At 40.7% G+C, this 15,894-nt stretch overlaps 1 protein-coding gene across 9 annotated transcripts in view; it reads left to right on the top strand.

Moving 5' to 3' along the window:
• USF3 (upstream transcription factor family member 3) overlaps positions 1-15,894 on the top strand; it is a 39,033-nt gene that overhangs the window by 4,832 nt on the left and 18,307 nt on the right. For 5 of the 9 annotated variants that reach the window (XR_010073349.1, XR_010073346.1, XR_010073348.1 and 2 more), the window contains 2 exons: positions 11,795-11,859; positions 14,034-14,062. Coding sequence is in view for 6 of the 9 variants with exons in the window: in XM_063352578.1 (XP_063208648.1) it covers positions 11,795-11,859; positions 14,034-14,062 (94 nt within the window). In the remaining 3 variants the exon portion in view is untranslated. Of the gene's footprint in view, positions 1-9,777; positions 9,858-10,785; positions 10,988-11,794; positions 11,860-14,033; positions 14,063-15,894 lie in introns of those variants that run through there. The other 4 variants (XM_063352609.1, XM_063352624.1, XM_063352620.1 and 1 more) reach the window with 3 other exon arrangements.

The following is a 15,894-nucleotide window of genomic DNA, read 5'->3' as shown; positions in this document are numbered from 1 at the left end:
CACCAAACTGGGAAGAGTGGCTGATACACCAGAGGGTCATGCTGCCACCCAGAGGGAACTCAACAAGCTGGAGAAATGGGCTGGCAGGAACCTTATGAAATTCAACAAGGAGAAATGCAAAGTCCTGCACCTGGGGAGGAACAGCCCCATGCTGGTGGCCACCCAGATGGAAAGCAGCTTGGCAGAAAAGGACCTGGGTGTCCTGGTGGATGCCAAGCTGAACATGAGCCAGCAATGTGTCCTTGCTGCAAAGAAGATGAATGGTATCCTGGACTGCATTAAACAAAATATTGCCAGCAGGTCAAGGAACATGATTCTTCCCCTCTACTAAGCACTGGCGAGGCTACACCTGGAGTGCTGTGTCCAGTTCTGGGTTCCCCAGTACGAGAGCCCAACGAAGGGCCACAAAGATGATGAAGGGACTGGAGCATCTCTCACATGAGGAAAGGCTGAGAGACCTGGGACTGTTCAGCCTGCAGCAGGTAAGGCTCAGGGACATCTCATCAAGATATATAAATACCTGAAGGGTGGGTGCAAAGAGGATGGAGACAGGTTTTTTTTCAGCAATGCCCAGTGACAAGACAAGAGGTAATGGACTGAAACTGAGGCTCCATCTGAACATCAGGAAATACTTTTTACTCTGAGGGTGCCGGAGCCCTGGAGCAGGATGCGGAGGGAGGTTATGGGATCTCCATCCTTGGAGATATTCAAAAGCCATCTGGACATGGTCTTGTGCAACTGACTCTAGGTGGCCCTGCTTGAGCAGGAGGGTTGGACGAGATGACCTCCAGAGATACCTTCCAACCTCAACTGTTCTGTGATTCTGTAATACCCTAACCTGCTTCAGAATCTTAAGAAACTCTCAAAAGAGCGCATGCTAAAAGTGGTCAATATGTAAAGTGCTATAGTCACATCTTGCCTACATGACCATTTGTCTGTCATTGCTGTCTTTATTTACAACTGCAACAGTTATCATTTGTATCCAAAGTATAAAAAAAATTGTGCTAATTTCTATTTGGTATAGTATTCACCTCTATTCAGTCAGCACGCGTCTGCTCTGTACTTCAGAGTTGCAATTTACTCGCTCTGCAGGTAGTTGGGGGCTGCTCTGCCTTTGAGCTTCTAACCAATCGTGCACCTAACACTCGCACACCCTTTCTTCTCTCTCGCTCTCTGCATGGCTCAAATTCAAAACCTCTTCTGTTGGAGGCAGCATGGGGTACTTAGCTGGTGTCTGTATTTATTTAAACAAAAGCAGGGGAGAGTTGAGGGCTTCTTAGGTTTGTTTCTGTTTAAGTCTGCGACCAAAAGTGATGCTCAGTCTCAACAGCTGATCATTTGGATTTTTAGGTATTGTCTTTATCTGAAGCAGTGGTGTTTGTCAAGGTCATGTTTTATACTTGCTGTGGGTGGCACATTATAGAGTCTCACCTGTAAATTGTCTCAAGAGGCTTTACAGGCCATCTTACTCACTTTGTCTGTGTTTTTTCTGTTTTATTCTGGGTGGGGATGGGAAGACCCTGTGTTTCTTATCTTAGAAAAATTAACTGTTTGAGCTGTCCCTTGCTAACGAACATAATGGATACCTTCCACTTCTAGTTTCACTTCAAAATATTTTTGCCCAGTCAATCTCAGGTGGCAATAGGGAGGTGACTTCAGAGAGCGGTAGAAAAAGAAGATGGAGGTAAGGTGTTTTCATTTTATAGAATGATTTTATAATGAAGTAAAACTTGCAGGATCATGGCATCAGTCTGTTCCTTCCCTTTACCCATTTCTTTCAGACCTTTGCAAGGTAGTAACTTGGAAATCTGGTTTTAGTTTCTGCTCCGTTGTCAGTGCCAAATTTCTATAGCAGTCTTATTTGCTTTTTCTAGCGCTTTCAGAACTACTTATTTACCCCTGGATATCTCATGTATAGTAATTCTCCTAAGCTGAATAGCTAGTTCGTCTAGTGGTGGAATTAATGAATCTAGGTTTCCTATCGATTTGCACCTAGAGGTTCCATTTTTCTCGTGTCTAACATACATATTGATGTTGCTTTTAAGTTTCTTCTTTGAAAGTGGTTGTTAAGAAAGCATGCCTGCTTTCCCTGGTCACCTGTGCTCAGATATCTTTAGTTTGGACCTCTGTGTTAAATCTAATTGAAATACTTTGTAGCTTTATCCCTGCCACTATTATTTAAAACTATCTGTCAAACATCCAGATCAGAAGATGAGTCCTTTATTGCTGGAACTGAAGCAATTGACCAATGGACGCACTTCATATAGAAGACTAAAGCCTTTTGTGAGGAGCCTGGCATGAAATGTACATTGCGAAGTTGTGGGATTTTTGTTTGGTTTTGTTGTGTTTGTGGGCAGGGTGTGTGTGTGTTTGTTTTTTTAAAGCTCGTTACAGCTGGTAATAGTGAAAGCTCTACTTCTGGAATAATGTGCTGGCCTTTTCTGCAGGAAGTGTCAGTACACTGTCTGGACAGGTGCTTTGGAAGTGCTTTCATATGGTTGCCAGTTTCCATGATTCTGAAAGTTGAAGGGAAGTTTCATTAACTAAGTATTGTAAAGTCAACGTACTTAGAAATTATGTGTCTTTACAGTGGAATTGGGGAGTAAGTTTGATCAGATTTTACATTAAAACTGAAATACTGTTTTATGATACCTTCTACCTTGGACATTTTTGTCTTTAGCCCCACTAAGATTCATAGGGAAATCCTTTACTATGGAACGTCAGTGTTTATAACTAAATCTCAGGATGGATCTCTTCTGCATGTTGTAAAGGAGCTTTGTAGTGAAGACCCATACAGTAGCACTTCCTAACTGCAAACCCTTGACAAGTTCTTAGTTTGTGTCAGATTTCTCAAACCCCAAGCCTGTAAAACATTCAAGAGCTTGACTGTCCAATCCTTTGTACTTAATGACTTAAATCTGAAAAAATGAATTTAAAAAAATTGACACATAACTCTCTGGATACCCTGCACATTTCAGTTCTAGGATATTTTGCACTGCTTGTTAGTTAGGGTCCTCAAGAGAGAGCAGCAAGTTGGTTTAGCATGTGTCTGTGTGTCTGGCATAGCTACCAGAAAATCACTTAATACCTCCTCAAGACCTTGTGCAGTTTTATAAACAGACTGTGTGAGGGTCCTTTGTAGTTGCAGAACAAAAGAGAGTTCAGGTGAAAACTAAAAAATGAAGCAGAGGATAGTAGTCTGGCTATGAAAGTCTTTATGTTGTGATTTTAAATTGATGGTCAAGCCCAATGATAAAGTACTGTACTTTAAATACCTCATTTGGAGGTCAGGTCACATCAGAAAGCAGAATTGGACTGGCTCTTGCAGAAGCTGTAGCTTCTACATTTGTCCAGTTGGGTTTTGGTGTTTCGAATACAGCTTTCATATGTGGATAACTTCGTCAGTTTTAAATAATCATCTTGGTCCCAGTATTCGGAGACCATTATGACTTACATGTTACAGCTTTTTTCAGGAAAAATAAATTACTTGTTCTTTAGGCAACGTGCTGCTGGCAAGGTTTGGCGCACTGACAGATGCACTTGCCCCAGTGTGAGAGCGCACTCAGCCTCAGCTATGGTGAAGGCAATCTCTGCTACCTAATAGAGGTGACCTAACCCACATAGAGGTGATGGCCTGTTATAGAAGGAAGTTGTCTGCAGCCCACTTTGTATCCACTTAGCCTTCAACATCAGAACAGACTTTTTGACTTCTTTGTCAAGCAAAGCATAATTAGATATCTGTCTTCTATTCGAAAATAATTTTCTGTTTTGAAGTGTACTGCGGGTCACTGGGCATTGAAAACCAGGGAGATCAGTACTGTCTTGTAACTTAGACATTCCTCATACTTTCTCACTTCCTTCACGAAATTAGTATGTGGTAACTTGTGAATCTTGACAAAATATATAAAAAACATAGGAATCGTGAGGATTTCCCTGGTCATTCCTTTCTGATTTCCTAAAGAAAAGAGTGACGTTCCCCTTATTTTGTTCTAAAGTAGCTGAGGACACTCTTTAGGGTGACAGCTCTGGTCTTTGTGGTTCTCACTTGTACACTAATTGTGTAATTACAGCTGTTTACCTCCCAAATGCCTGCTTCCATCTAGACCACAGGAGACAGTTCGCATAGGCATCTTCCTTTACTAGCACTCTGTGCCACTTCAGTCTGTTTGTAGTACCAAGATTGTCCACATAATGTGTGAGGGTGGCAGCAGCTCACATCTGGATGCAAAATGTACAGACATACCTCTCCTTAAATAGTTTTCAGAACATCATCAGCAAATGAGAGACTTGACTCAGTAGACATGATCTCTCTCTCACTCTCTGCCCCTCCTCATTTAAAAATAAATGAGGCTGTAGGAAGGCTTGAGGGGCAACAACAGTAGAATAAGAAGAATAAACGTGAGAGGTGGATCATTAGGTGATTAATAGGGAAGTTTCTTTTTTTTCTTGAAGCTTCTTAAGCAGATCAGGTCAGGATTTCCTAGAATGACCTACAACTATGCTGTGCCATTTAGTAAATGGTCACAAGCAATTATGTCTTTGATATTATGAAAATTATAAATGAAAACAAAATTTAATGTAGATAGGAGGGAGTATCACTTCTTCCTCCAGTGTTGTTAGGACAAAAAAAAAAAAAGGAAGTTTTCTTTCTAGTTCTCTTGCATGTCCTTTTATAATAGCCTTACTGAAGCTTTATTGCTTTATATGAGCAGGAGGAAAAATGCCAGTGTATTTGAGTTCAGATGGTACAAACAAAAGAGATAAAGAAAAACATTCTAAAAGCAGTGAAGTATTTTCCCATCTGTTGTTATTTGCAGACACCTTAAAAAAAAAAAAAAGTGTATTGTGTAACAGGTTTTAGGTTATTGGCATTGGTTTTCTTCTCTTAACTTTTCCAAAAGCTCTGGGAATGGTCTGGTTGCCCTAGGAAACTGTCAGATGGTTTGCATCGGGAATGTGTACTCTGGGAAAAGTTGAGATAGATCTCTCCTGCCCTTTAATCCCTCCTACATCTTCCTTGGAAAAAGATGGTGCACGTTGTGACCAGTCTGGTGCCAGCTGGTCAGCCAGCGCATACGTGCTGCGGAGCTGGTCACAGACCCGAGCGGGATCCAGTCTCTTACCTGCGGTGTCAGCGCTGACTTCACTCCTCCTCCTCTGCTCAGTCTCAGGTTTTTGTAAACATCTGGGTATTTAAAGATACTTGGGAGGTTTCTTTTAGGTTGGTCAGTGGGCCTGGCTGTTATTGTGAGTGGGTGGCTGAAGAGACACGGTGCAGTAACAAGAAAACCTTGGTTTTCTCAGAAACCAAACTGAAAGATATCAAAGGGATTTTTACTCTTACCAGGAAAACAGTCCTTTTCAATTTCCTGTACAGTAGTCTTAACAGGTTACTTTTGTAGGCAAAAGTGATTGGTATACGTAGGTAACAATCACAAAGGTAAGCCTTTGAATTTAATTTCCTGCAATCATTTTAAATAATGCAAAATTCGAATAGAAGTGTTTCAAGGGAGAATAAAGAAAAGTCAGTAAATTGTGTCTTTTTATCTCAAGGGCACCTTGCTTGTGATTAAAAGCTTGAATTAAGTCCCTGGTCGAAGCTCACCTTATTTTAAAACATGCACGGAAGATTGAAAAAGAGAGCTTCAGCAGTCACTCGAATGAAGAGGACACTGTCTTGCAAAAAAAAAAAGCATTTGAGTAGTTATTATCTATGCCTTGGAATTAATCTTAGCTGTAAATCATGGCTACTTACATGAGGTGTACAAAACTAGTAAGAACCGTGAGATTGCAGCAGATTTGGACTGTTAGTAGCTGCATATTAAAAAGATTCTTTCTGTCTCATACAGAAGAATGGAGTAGCTTTATTAATTTGGGAAAGATTGATTCATACAGCCAAAGATAACAGATTTGAAGATTTTCTTTTAAAAATTAAATTTAGGGTTGGAAACACTTCCTAAATAAAGAGTGAAAAGTAATGTCAAATAAAATAATCTAGACTAACTTTTTCTTAAAAAGCTAGATCTGCTGAGTGCAAATGTTTTGAAGAAAAGATTTCATAAAATACGTTGCCAAGTAAGGTGATTTGGTTTTGAGTTTTCTAGCCTCCTTTTTCAGAACTGTAGAGGAGATTAAATTACATTAAATTTAAATCTCCAGAACACAAAATATCTTTTCATTTATGGGAATGACATTGCATTTACATTAAAATTGATATTTCAGGTTTATACTGCAAGGGCTGTAAACTACATAAAGCTTAAGGGAACCTCGGTACTAAATAAATATAAATGTTGAATTCCTTCTTCGTCTGACTGAATAATTTGGAATTTGCTAGATTCTCTCTGCAGAAGGCATTCAGCTGAGTCACATGAGTGTATTTCATGAGTGAACTTAAAATACATTTGCCCCTGAGCTTATAAAGCAAATACCTGTCTTTTGCTTTAGAGAATCAGTGAAGGAATCTCTCCCTGAAGAAGTATTACTTGAGGTGGAAGAAGTAAAGAGAAACCCATTGCCAAAGCTCTGGTGATACAACAGCTGCAAGGAAGAAATGGAGACAGTATAAACATTATTCGTCAGCATGCAGAAGTCTCCACCTAGACAGGTTTTGTTTTTTTTTTTTTAATTTGCAGAGCCCATATTTTCAGCAGCTCTTAAGAATATCACCTTCCTGTTGTTGCCGGCTTTGTTTTGAGCTGTATCAAATAAAATGCAAAGGTTTTTGTCCTTACAGAGTAAGAATAGGAGAAAAACAACTTCAGTTCACCATGTTTCTTGTTGTACAATCTAGCAATAGAAACCCCGGAGTTGTATACGAGTGCTGTTTAACAAACTTAAACACCTCTTTTCAGGTAGACTATTAGAAATTGAAATAAACTAACTGGTTAATTAGATAATATGTACAGTGTTGGCTTTTTTTTTATTGCACCCACAAAACTGCTTTGAAACTCTTGGGGAAACACTGGTTGAAAAGTAAACTTTTATAAACTTGACTTAAAGTAATGCCACAGTAAAGTGGAAAGTAAAGTAAAGTTAGAATAATAGTCATTGCATTCCTGTGCCCTGTCTTCTGTGTGAAATGGGCTGTAGATCCCAGTAGAGCTGAAGTATATCAAGTGCACATTTAAAGGTATTTATGTTTGATAGTTTGTGAGGCTTATACACTCAGTGTATATTGAGTGGCAACTGGTTTGAAATATGCAGGGAATGGCATCACTTGAACATAATTTTTTTTTTAAAAAGGCAGGAGAAGAAGCAAACGGGGAGTCTTTGACACCTTGTAATAAGGACTTTCCATTTTCTCAAGATCAAAAAATGGTTACAAGCTGCATTAATACATTTCAGCACAAACTTCCACTAAGGCCTTGCCTGTCTTCCCAAATACTATATACAAGGTGTTGCTGAATCATTCAAGGCACCTGCTAAGGAAGAAGAAATAAGGCAATTGGAAAACTCTGTAGACCGTGACCTTGGGAGATAGGGATGCTGCTATTAGAAATAAGAATTGAGTTGAAGGGACATGGACCCTGGGCAGAAGAATATAGGAGTATGGAGAGCTCGTGTTGGGAAGGAGAAGTGGGTGCTCTGACTTAGGGCAGGATGAAGATGGGGACGCGGATGTGATCTAAACTGTGCAGGGAGAAGCAAGTGGAGTCAGAAGAGCTGTGTCTGTTCTGGGGGAGAGCATTTGTGGGTGGGTGCTTTTTTATCACAGAATGGTTCGGGTTGGAAGGGACCTTAAAGATCATCTAGTTCCAGCCCCCCTGCCATGGGCAGGGACACCTCCCACTAGACCAGGTTGCTCAAAGCCCCATCCAGCCTGGCCTTGAACACTTCCAGGGATGGGGCATTCACAACTTCCCTGGGCAACCTGTTCCAGTGCCTCACCTCCCTCACAGTAAAGAATTTCTTCCTGATATCCCATCTAAATCTACCCTCTTTCAGTTTGAGGCCCGTGTCCTATCATTACACTCCCTGATGAAGAGTTTGTCCCCATCTTTCCTGTAGGCCCCCTTTAGGTACTGGAAGGCTGCAGTAAGGTCTCCCTGAAGCCTGCTCTGCTCCAGGCTGAACGACCCCAACTCTCGCAGCCTGTCTTCATAGGAGAGGTGCTCCACCCCTCGGATCATCTTTGTGGCCCTCTGCTGGATCTGTTCCAACAGGTCCATGTCCTTATTGTGTTGAGGACTCCAGAGCTGGACGCAGCGCTCCAGGTGGGGTCTCACCAGAGCACAATAGAAGGGCAGAATCACCTCCCTTGATCTGCTGGCCATGCTTCTTTTGATGAAGCCCAGGATACAGTTGGCTTTCTGGGCTGCAAGTGCGCATTGCCAGCTCATGTTGAGCTTCTCATCCACCAGCGCCCCCAAATCCTTCTCCTCAGGGCTGTTCTCAAGCCATTGTCCACCCAACGTGTTTTTGTGCCTGGGATTGCCATGACCCAGGTGCAGGACCTTGCATTTGGCCTGGTTGAACTTCATGAGGTTCGCATGGGCGCACCTCTCAAGCCTGTCCAGGTCCCTCTGGATGGCATCCCTTTCCTCCAGTGTGTTGACCGCGCTACACAGCTTGGTGTTGTTGGTAAACTTGGCTGAGGGTGCACTCGATCTCACTGTCCATGGCACCGACAAAGATGTTAAACAGCACTGGTCCCAGTACTGACTCCTGAGGAACGCCACTTGTCACTGGTTTCCATGTGGACATTGAGCCGTTGACTGCAAGCCTTTGAGTGCAGTCATCTAGCCAGTTCCTTATCCACTGAGTGGTCCATCCATCAAATCCATGCTTTTCCATTTTAGAGATCAGGATGCAGTGTGGGACAGTGTCAGCTTTGCATAAGTTCAGGTAGATGACGTCAGTTGCTCTTCCCTTACCTACCAATGCTGTGGCAACATCGTAGAAGGCCACCAAATTTTTCACCAAATTTATACCCTTTACCTTCACACAGTGGTGCTTTATCTGTAGCCTTGCGTGGTAACTGGCCATCTAAATTCACACTAATGCTTTCTATATTAAATACACTGTAATACAGAATTCCTCCTTTGGTTCTGAAGTTGTATAAATTTGCAAGATTAAAAAGATATGGCTCCTTGGTGAATACGTTAGTCTTTCAGAAATGCTAAGTTCACTGAAACTGAGACCACTTTCATCTTTTTGCTCTGATTTCCAGGATGCTTGCTGTGGTCTGTTAACGCCCTGTAACAGATACATCAACTCTGTCCTTACAGACAGTGGACAAAAGTGAAGAAATGGGTTACGTGACTGCCACGTGATGCAATCCAGCATCTCCCTTTTTCTAAGCATAACGTTTGAGAGCTTTGCTGTACCAGAACTGTGTCCACATGCTCTGTGCTCGCATCCTTACCCCACTACACAGAAACAGTACTGTATGTGCTAAATTAAATAAAATAACCCTTTTGCCCCCATGAATAGGTATTTTACCTGATACGCACAGTATTGTCATGATGGTGGATGTATGACAGCGTAGTGTTACCAGCTAGCTGCTCTGCTGCTTCTGTCTTTGCTCGTAGCCTTAATGGATAGAGGTTCTGATGGGCTGCTTTGACACAAATGAAAAAATACCCACTGAAACACCCTGTGCCGACCCTAATCTTCCAATGTATGTGTGAACATCTCTGTGGTTGCCAGCAGTGTAAAAGATGCCTGGGCTCTAAACAGATTTACTTTTTTTTTTTTTTTAATGATCAGAATTGCACACCTGCTAAACCCTCCCAGGGAGAGTATTGCTGACCATCACCAGCTACACACAGGAGGGATAAGTTACAGATGCCTTGGGTGGGAAACTGGCTTTCCTGGCTTTCAGAGTTGTGAATTTTCACTAACCTGGTGGACCTGAGGTACCAACTGGATTAGTCTTACTACGTATAAACAAAAATAAAATTGATAATGAATTAAGCTAAATGGATTTAAAAGAGAAGAAATGTGGTTTTAAGTTGAAGTATCACGAGATAATTTATGAGAGGGTGAATGAAATTGCTGAAGTTGCACCACTGCTTTCTCCCCCAGTAAAAGACTCTGTTAACTCTGTCGAGTTTTTCCATAATTTATGCAGACCATGGTCAACCAGAACGGAGAAAGCAAAGCCTGTCGAGAAATATAAATAGAAAGTGACGTGCTCCCACTGATGGGCTGGGGAAGTCTTTGGTGGCTGTTTCAGGCAGGCTGTATGTTACGCCCAGTGGAGCAGTGTAAAGCTGTAACTTGTTTTGGCGTCTAATTTTGTGACGGTGTGAACACTTGTGTAGGTGGAGGAGTTGAATTACGTTCCTGAAAACTCCAGGCACTTTGAGTTCCTTAAGCTGGATCTATTTGTAGGATATCACCTGTTTGCTTTACTTCATGGTTTGCCAGCATTTCCCGTGTCTTCTCAGGAATAGAGAAGGTACTTAAAGACGGCGTAGAGTGGTAAACAGTATCAACCTTAATGTTTCTCCTCAGTTAATCTTCACTGAATGAGACCACTACATTCAATTAACCTTTTAGTGTATAAAGACTGGAGAACAGCATCCAAGTCCTGTTCTGGCACAATACAGATAATTTCTGTTAATGTTACGCACACATACACACAGGCACGTGCATGGACTCCTCTCCAAAGCGTATGCTTCGGTGCTTTGGGATCTCTATAGATGGCAGACTTTTTCGTTCGTAAGGATTTATTTTTTTTTCTTGTTTTTGATGTCAGTGTCAGTAATGGTAGGCTCAGTTTACATTAAGAACTGCTTGGTGTTGAAAGTTATATTAAAAACCACCCCCACTTCCTTACAGTACAAACAAACAAACAAAAAAATACCCTAAAGACACGAAGCTTGTTCAGAGAAGCCGATGAGCTTTCCAGGAGGAGCGAGGGAGAGGTGAAGCCACGAGGAGTCTGAGGGCCCATGGGAGGAGTTGCAATACCAGGTTGGTTGGGGAGAGAACGAGGAGAAGCATGAAACTAAATACAGACCTCAGCCTTATGAAAAAACAGGTTTTTACTTTTTTCTGTTGTCATCTACAGTATACCTCATGTGACTTGCTGTCTAAAATTCATTTCTCTGGTAGATACTTGTTTGACCATCATTGACTTAATCTCATCTTTAGTTTATTTTTTTCATAATGTTTTTGTTTGTCTAAATACAGGCTACTGGTGTGTTCAAGCTGAGGACAAGTTAGGTGCAATTTATTAGGCTGTTACATATATTTTTAATTCATAACTTTATTTTTAACTGAATTTTATATGTCTGAGAACATAGGGTGTAATTTTTGGCCATTTTAAGCTATACATTAATTCAATAGCAAGTAAGTTTTGTAATTTACTACATTAATAGCACGCTAAATTTGTATTTAATAAAATGTCCTAATTGTAGCTTGTAGTTTGCGTAGCATTCATGCTTTATTTAGAACTGGGAATTGAATGCATATTCAGTTAGGAAGGGCTGATAAAAGAAACTCCATCAGTACCTCCTCCCATTCAAAAAACAATCATATACTCTAATTTTCCTTTTTGCTTCCTTGAAGTAGTTGGGATTATAATTGTTTTTATATTTACAATAATTGAGGAAATGGAAACCAGTTCATCATAGACAGTGGGGGTTCACAAAGCACCCCGCTAGGGAACGTGCTTCATTTCTAATGCTCACGTGACCAGCTGCTCTACATCAAGGTGGTGGACTTCTGCATATGTTGTAGTATGGCCCTGTCCTTGCAGTAAAAGGCAAAAGCATGTAACAAATGTTGTGTGCTAAGAATTCAGAAGAGTGTAGGCATTGTTAATTCCTTCCGCAATTTTCTTCAGGCTCTCTTCTCCGAAACCATGCCAGAGATGACAGAGAATGAGACACCTACTAAGAAGCAACACCGGTGAGTTTCTGTGGGAAAAATTCACTATTCTGTAGTTCCGTAGTCTGCAGTCATGTCGCTTGTATGACATTTCTAGCTGAAAGCTTGGCGATAAGGGTATTGACAAGAAATTCTGAGGGTTGACCTGGGTTGATCCAAAAATTTGGGAACTGTGGCTGCAAAACTCCCTTTCTCTCTTCTATCTATGCCAAATTGTTTGTCCAAGACACATCTACCTGGGCCACCTAGGCAACAGAGATTCTTTGATTATTACACTGACTACTCCGATGTGCGTGAAATTCTGTCGCCACCTTGGTTCGAGTGCAGCCTGTATTATTGCTCACTATACTCATTTTGGCAGAATAATTTAGATCTCTTCCTCAACTCCCAGCAGAATCTGTATCTTACATCTCAAATCTGTGCTGGAACTCAAAATACATCCTGAGGTTGAACAACAACACTACGACCAAAATTTGTAACAAAGGACTCCAGAGCTCATTACAACTTTTCCAGCTTTTCGTTCTTTTGTAGTAGCATGTTGATCTAATACCTGGTTGGTAGGGGAATCCTTCGGTCCCTAGTTAAATACAGCACCCATCATATGCTAGCTGGCCATGTAAGATGTGATTTATGAGGAGAAAAGCTCAGAGAGAACATTGATTTGTCCTACAGAGATTTTTTTCAGTCTTCATGGATTTTGTCAGTCTTTCTTACCCCATATTTTGGGGTATTGGAGTATTCTGTATTGGTAATGAGAATCAAAGGGCAGCCAGGTCTCTCCAGCCCTTATATTCTTGTGCATATTTAGAATATATGACCAATTCTGACAGGCAAATTACTGTTTTGCATAGAAGTGGGAGAACTGTAGTTTACTGTAAGATAAGAAACCATTTTAAATGATAGGTTACATGTGTTCCATGTTCTGGTGGCACAAGTTTTCAATGAACAGAAGATTCATCACTTCTTGAATAGTTGTAGAACAGATGTGTGGGCTTCAGTTGGCATTTATTTGTCTTGAAGATGTTAATTTGTAGGCATTATTTCTTAGCAAATGTCTCCCTCTCTGACCATTTGCAGTAACATTACTGTCTTGTAATCATTGTCTAAGTTATTCTAGATACACACTACATTTGGTGAGTTATCGGAAATAAGTGTGTATCAACTCAAAGCATAAAGGATACACGCCCCATTGTAATCACAGGTGTCATCCACATGTATCTTCCATTCTCACTTCAGATTCCTTGTTACATCTGGATTCTGCCGTAACAGTGGAAAGGGAAAGCAGGAGATGCTGCTCTGCTTTTTGCATACTCCAGCCAAACATCTAGACTGAGAGTGCACTGCTGGGAAGAAATCTTTTGAAAGATCTTTTTTTTCTGGAATATTTATTTTTCCAGAAGGCACGTGCTTTGCTTTACTACCTGAAAGTATTTGGCTTACTGCATGTATACAGTACATCTGATTTATCTATGTACACATTGGGGATTTATTGACTTCCAGCAAAGCAATGGGAGTCATTGCACAATGATTCTGACCTGGTTGACACTGGTCCAGAAATTCCAGGGGCACATCTGAAAACAAAGACAACCCTCACACACTCACATTACACCTAGACAGAATTTTGAGCCAGTGAAGAAGAACAACTGCAGAGGAATGGTAATTCTGGTTTCTCACACAAAGGAAGCATGTTTATACCAGAAGGTATGATGTTTGAAGGTAAAATGTCTGGAAAAATTCATTTGTGTGGTAACATTTTCTCCTATTTCATTGATCCAATGAACATAAAAGCAACATTTCAAACAAATAATTAACTATGATGTTGCTCAGAAATTAGTTCTATTTTTTTAATATATTTGGCCTTATTGAACACTGTAGTTGTTTCTACTGGGTAGTTGTTGTTGAACAGAAACATAAAAATCCGTCTCTGCCCTATAAATACATGTAACAATAATCAAATGGGGTATTACACTATGCCTTGTTATGCTGAAATTTATTGAAGTACGAACATAAATGAATTTTTGTTAGAAAGTATTTAACAATGATGTCTAAAACCAGTCCTTGTGAATGTGACTTCTTCTACGTTCGTGTTCATTTAGTATTTTGAGCTGTGATGGAAATAATAAAAGCAACATTTGTCTGTATGAAGATTTTTTCCCTTCTGTTTCACATTGCTGTTTTCCCTTTATGTTTCACAGAAAGAAAAACCGGGAGACACATAATGCAGGTAGGAGCATTATGCTTTGTTCTTTGGTCTGGAAATAAGCACAGATGCTTTGAACTAGTAAAATGTATCGATGGAGAAGGTTCCTCCTCAGGAGTTTATTACACCAAAAAAACCCACCCTACCAAACGCTTTTCTATGTTCTTGCATAGAATATTTCTGCAGAAAGGCTTCTTGATTGGTCTCTAGTTTGCTGTTTTCCACACTACAAGGTTAGTGTAGCATGCCCAAGTATGAAAGTAGGACCATGCCCCTGGCTTTGCAATGCTCGTAAACTAAGAAGTAAACAATTTCAATTGTCTTCAATTCTAAAGGAGAATAGATGCACAGGCATTCACACGCAAATAATACCCACCTCTCGTAAAACAGAGAGGAAAACACTTAAGCAAATTAGAGATGGATATCTAACCCAAGAGCTTTAGAGGTTCCCTGGAATCGACGTATTCCCGTAGCCTGTCCCTGAAGCAGCCCCCTGGATGTTGGCACCCCAGAAATTCTGTGGGAATACCGTCTGTATGTTGCAGGAGTCTCATCCCTTGGGCAGCACGTGGCCTTTTCTTCCTGTCAGTGCCTAGCTCCAGTGGCACCTTCCACAAGTACGAGCAGAAAGATGGACCGGGGAGGGGTCTGACAGGTTTTGACTTGGTTTGTCCTAAGAAATTGATTCCAGTTTTTCTTTTATTGAACAGCACTACTGTGAGATCTTCACAAACTCAACTGGAAAAACCACTGAGTAGTTTCCATGTGAAAGCTGTGGAATATAGTGCTTGTTGGGCTGTGCCCAGGGTGTGGCTAATTTCTTAAGGATTAATAAGTACCAGGCAATAGTCTTATCAAGTTTGCTTTTAAGATTGCCGACCTTGTTCTAATTCTCAGTTCCTGTTTTACTTGCCGATAGCTTTCCAAAGTCTTCATCTACCGGGCTGAACTCTGCAAGATGTTGGGACCAGCTCCCTCCAGTCCTGTAGCTTGCCTAGTTAGTAACATCTGGACAAGCTGGGTAGAGCGTGGAAAATATTATCAAAACAAAGGAATAGCACTTCACGGCCACTGTGATAGCTGTATGTATTAGTAAGATATATGAAAATTAAGTCCCAAGGGTCTTGTGTTTTAATGTTTATGCAGTTGCTCTTATTTATATGGTAAATTTACTGCAGAAGAGAATTTGTCTGGCTGTGCTTAGGCTTTAGGCCTGTCTCTGTCAACACCACCAGTCTGTTCCTGAGATACAAAAAATAATAGTTTAAAAAATGTAAATTGAATTGACAGACTACTGAAATAAAACTGTTTAAATCAGTATATCCTTTGTAAAGGAGCACAATAAAATATACTCACCTCAGATCGCTCTGTGTTTCTGTGTGCCACCAAATGCAGCCAGGCTGCACAAACCACAAGGCGATACTCAGCACAAAGAACGGTACGTTGATCTGAATCTTGACAAAGCCACGACAGAACTTTTTTTGCTCTGGGGGAAAAAGGCTTCTAATAGTTTTAATTTGCGTAGAACACCGAAACATCTCAGTCAAAAAAAAAAAGCTACATGAGAGTGCACTATAATTGAAGGAAGATGAATACGGTGGGTGGAAAACAGAGATTAATGCTGTCTGAGAAAAACATGCCCCGAGGTATTTACACTGCTAGACTTGTAGCGTAAACCCTTTGCACCAGTGTTTAGGCCTTGTGAAGGGTCCACTAGAGGACTGTAAATGAAGCATTTTCTGACCTTCTCCAAAATAGATAATTCACTGGAAATTCTGTTCATTAAATATTTTCTTTACTCACAGTCATAATTAGACCTTGCAGAACAGTTATACCTTTGAATGTAAACAAGAGTA

Source organism: Chroicocephalus ridibundus, chromosome 1 (genome assembly GCF_963924245.1).
Source record: "Chroicocephalus ridibundus chromosome 1, bChrRid1.1, whole genome shotgun sequence".
NCBI lineage: Eukaryota > Metazoa > Chordata > Aves > Charadriiformes > Laridae > Chroicocephalus > Chroicocephalus ridibundus.
This window is presented reverse-complemented; position numbering and strand designations above follow the sequence as displayed.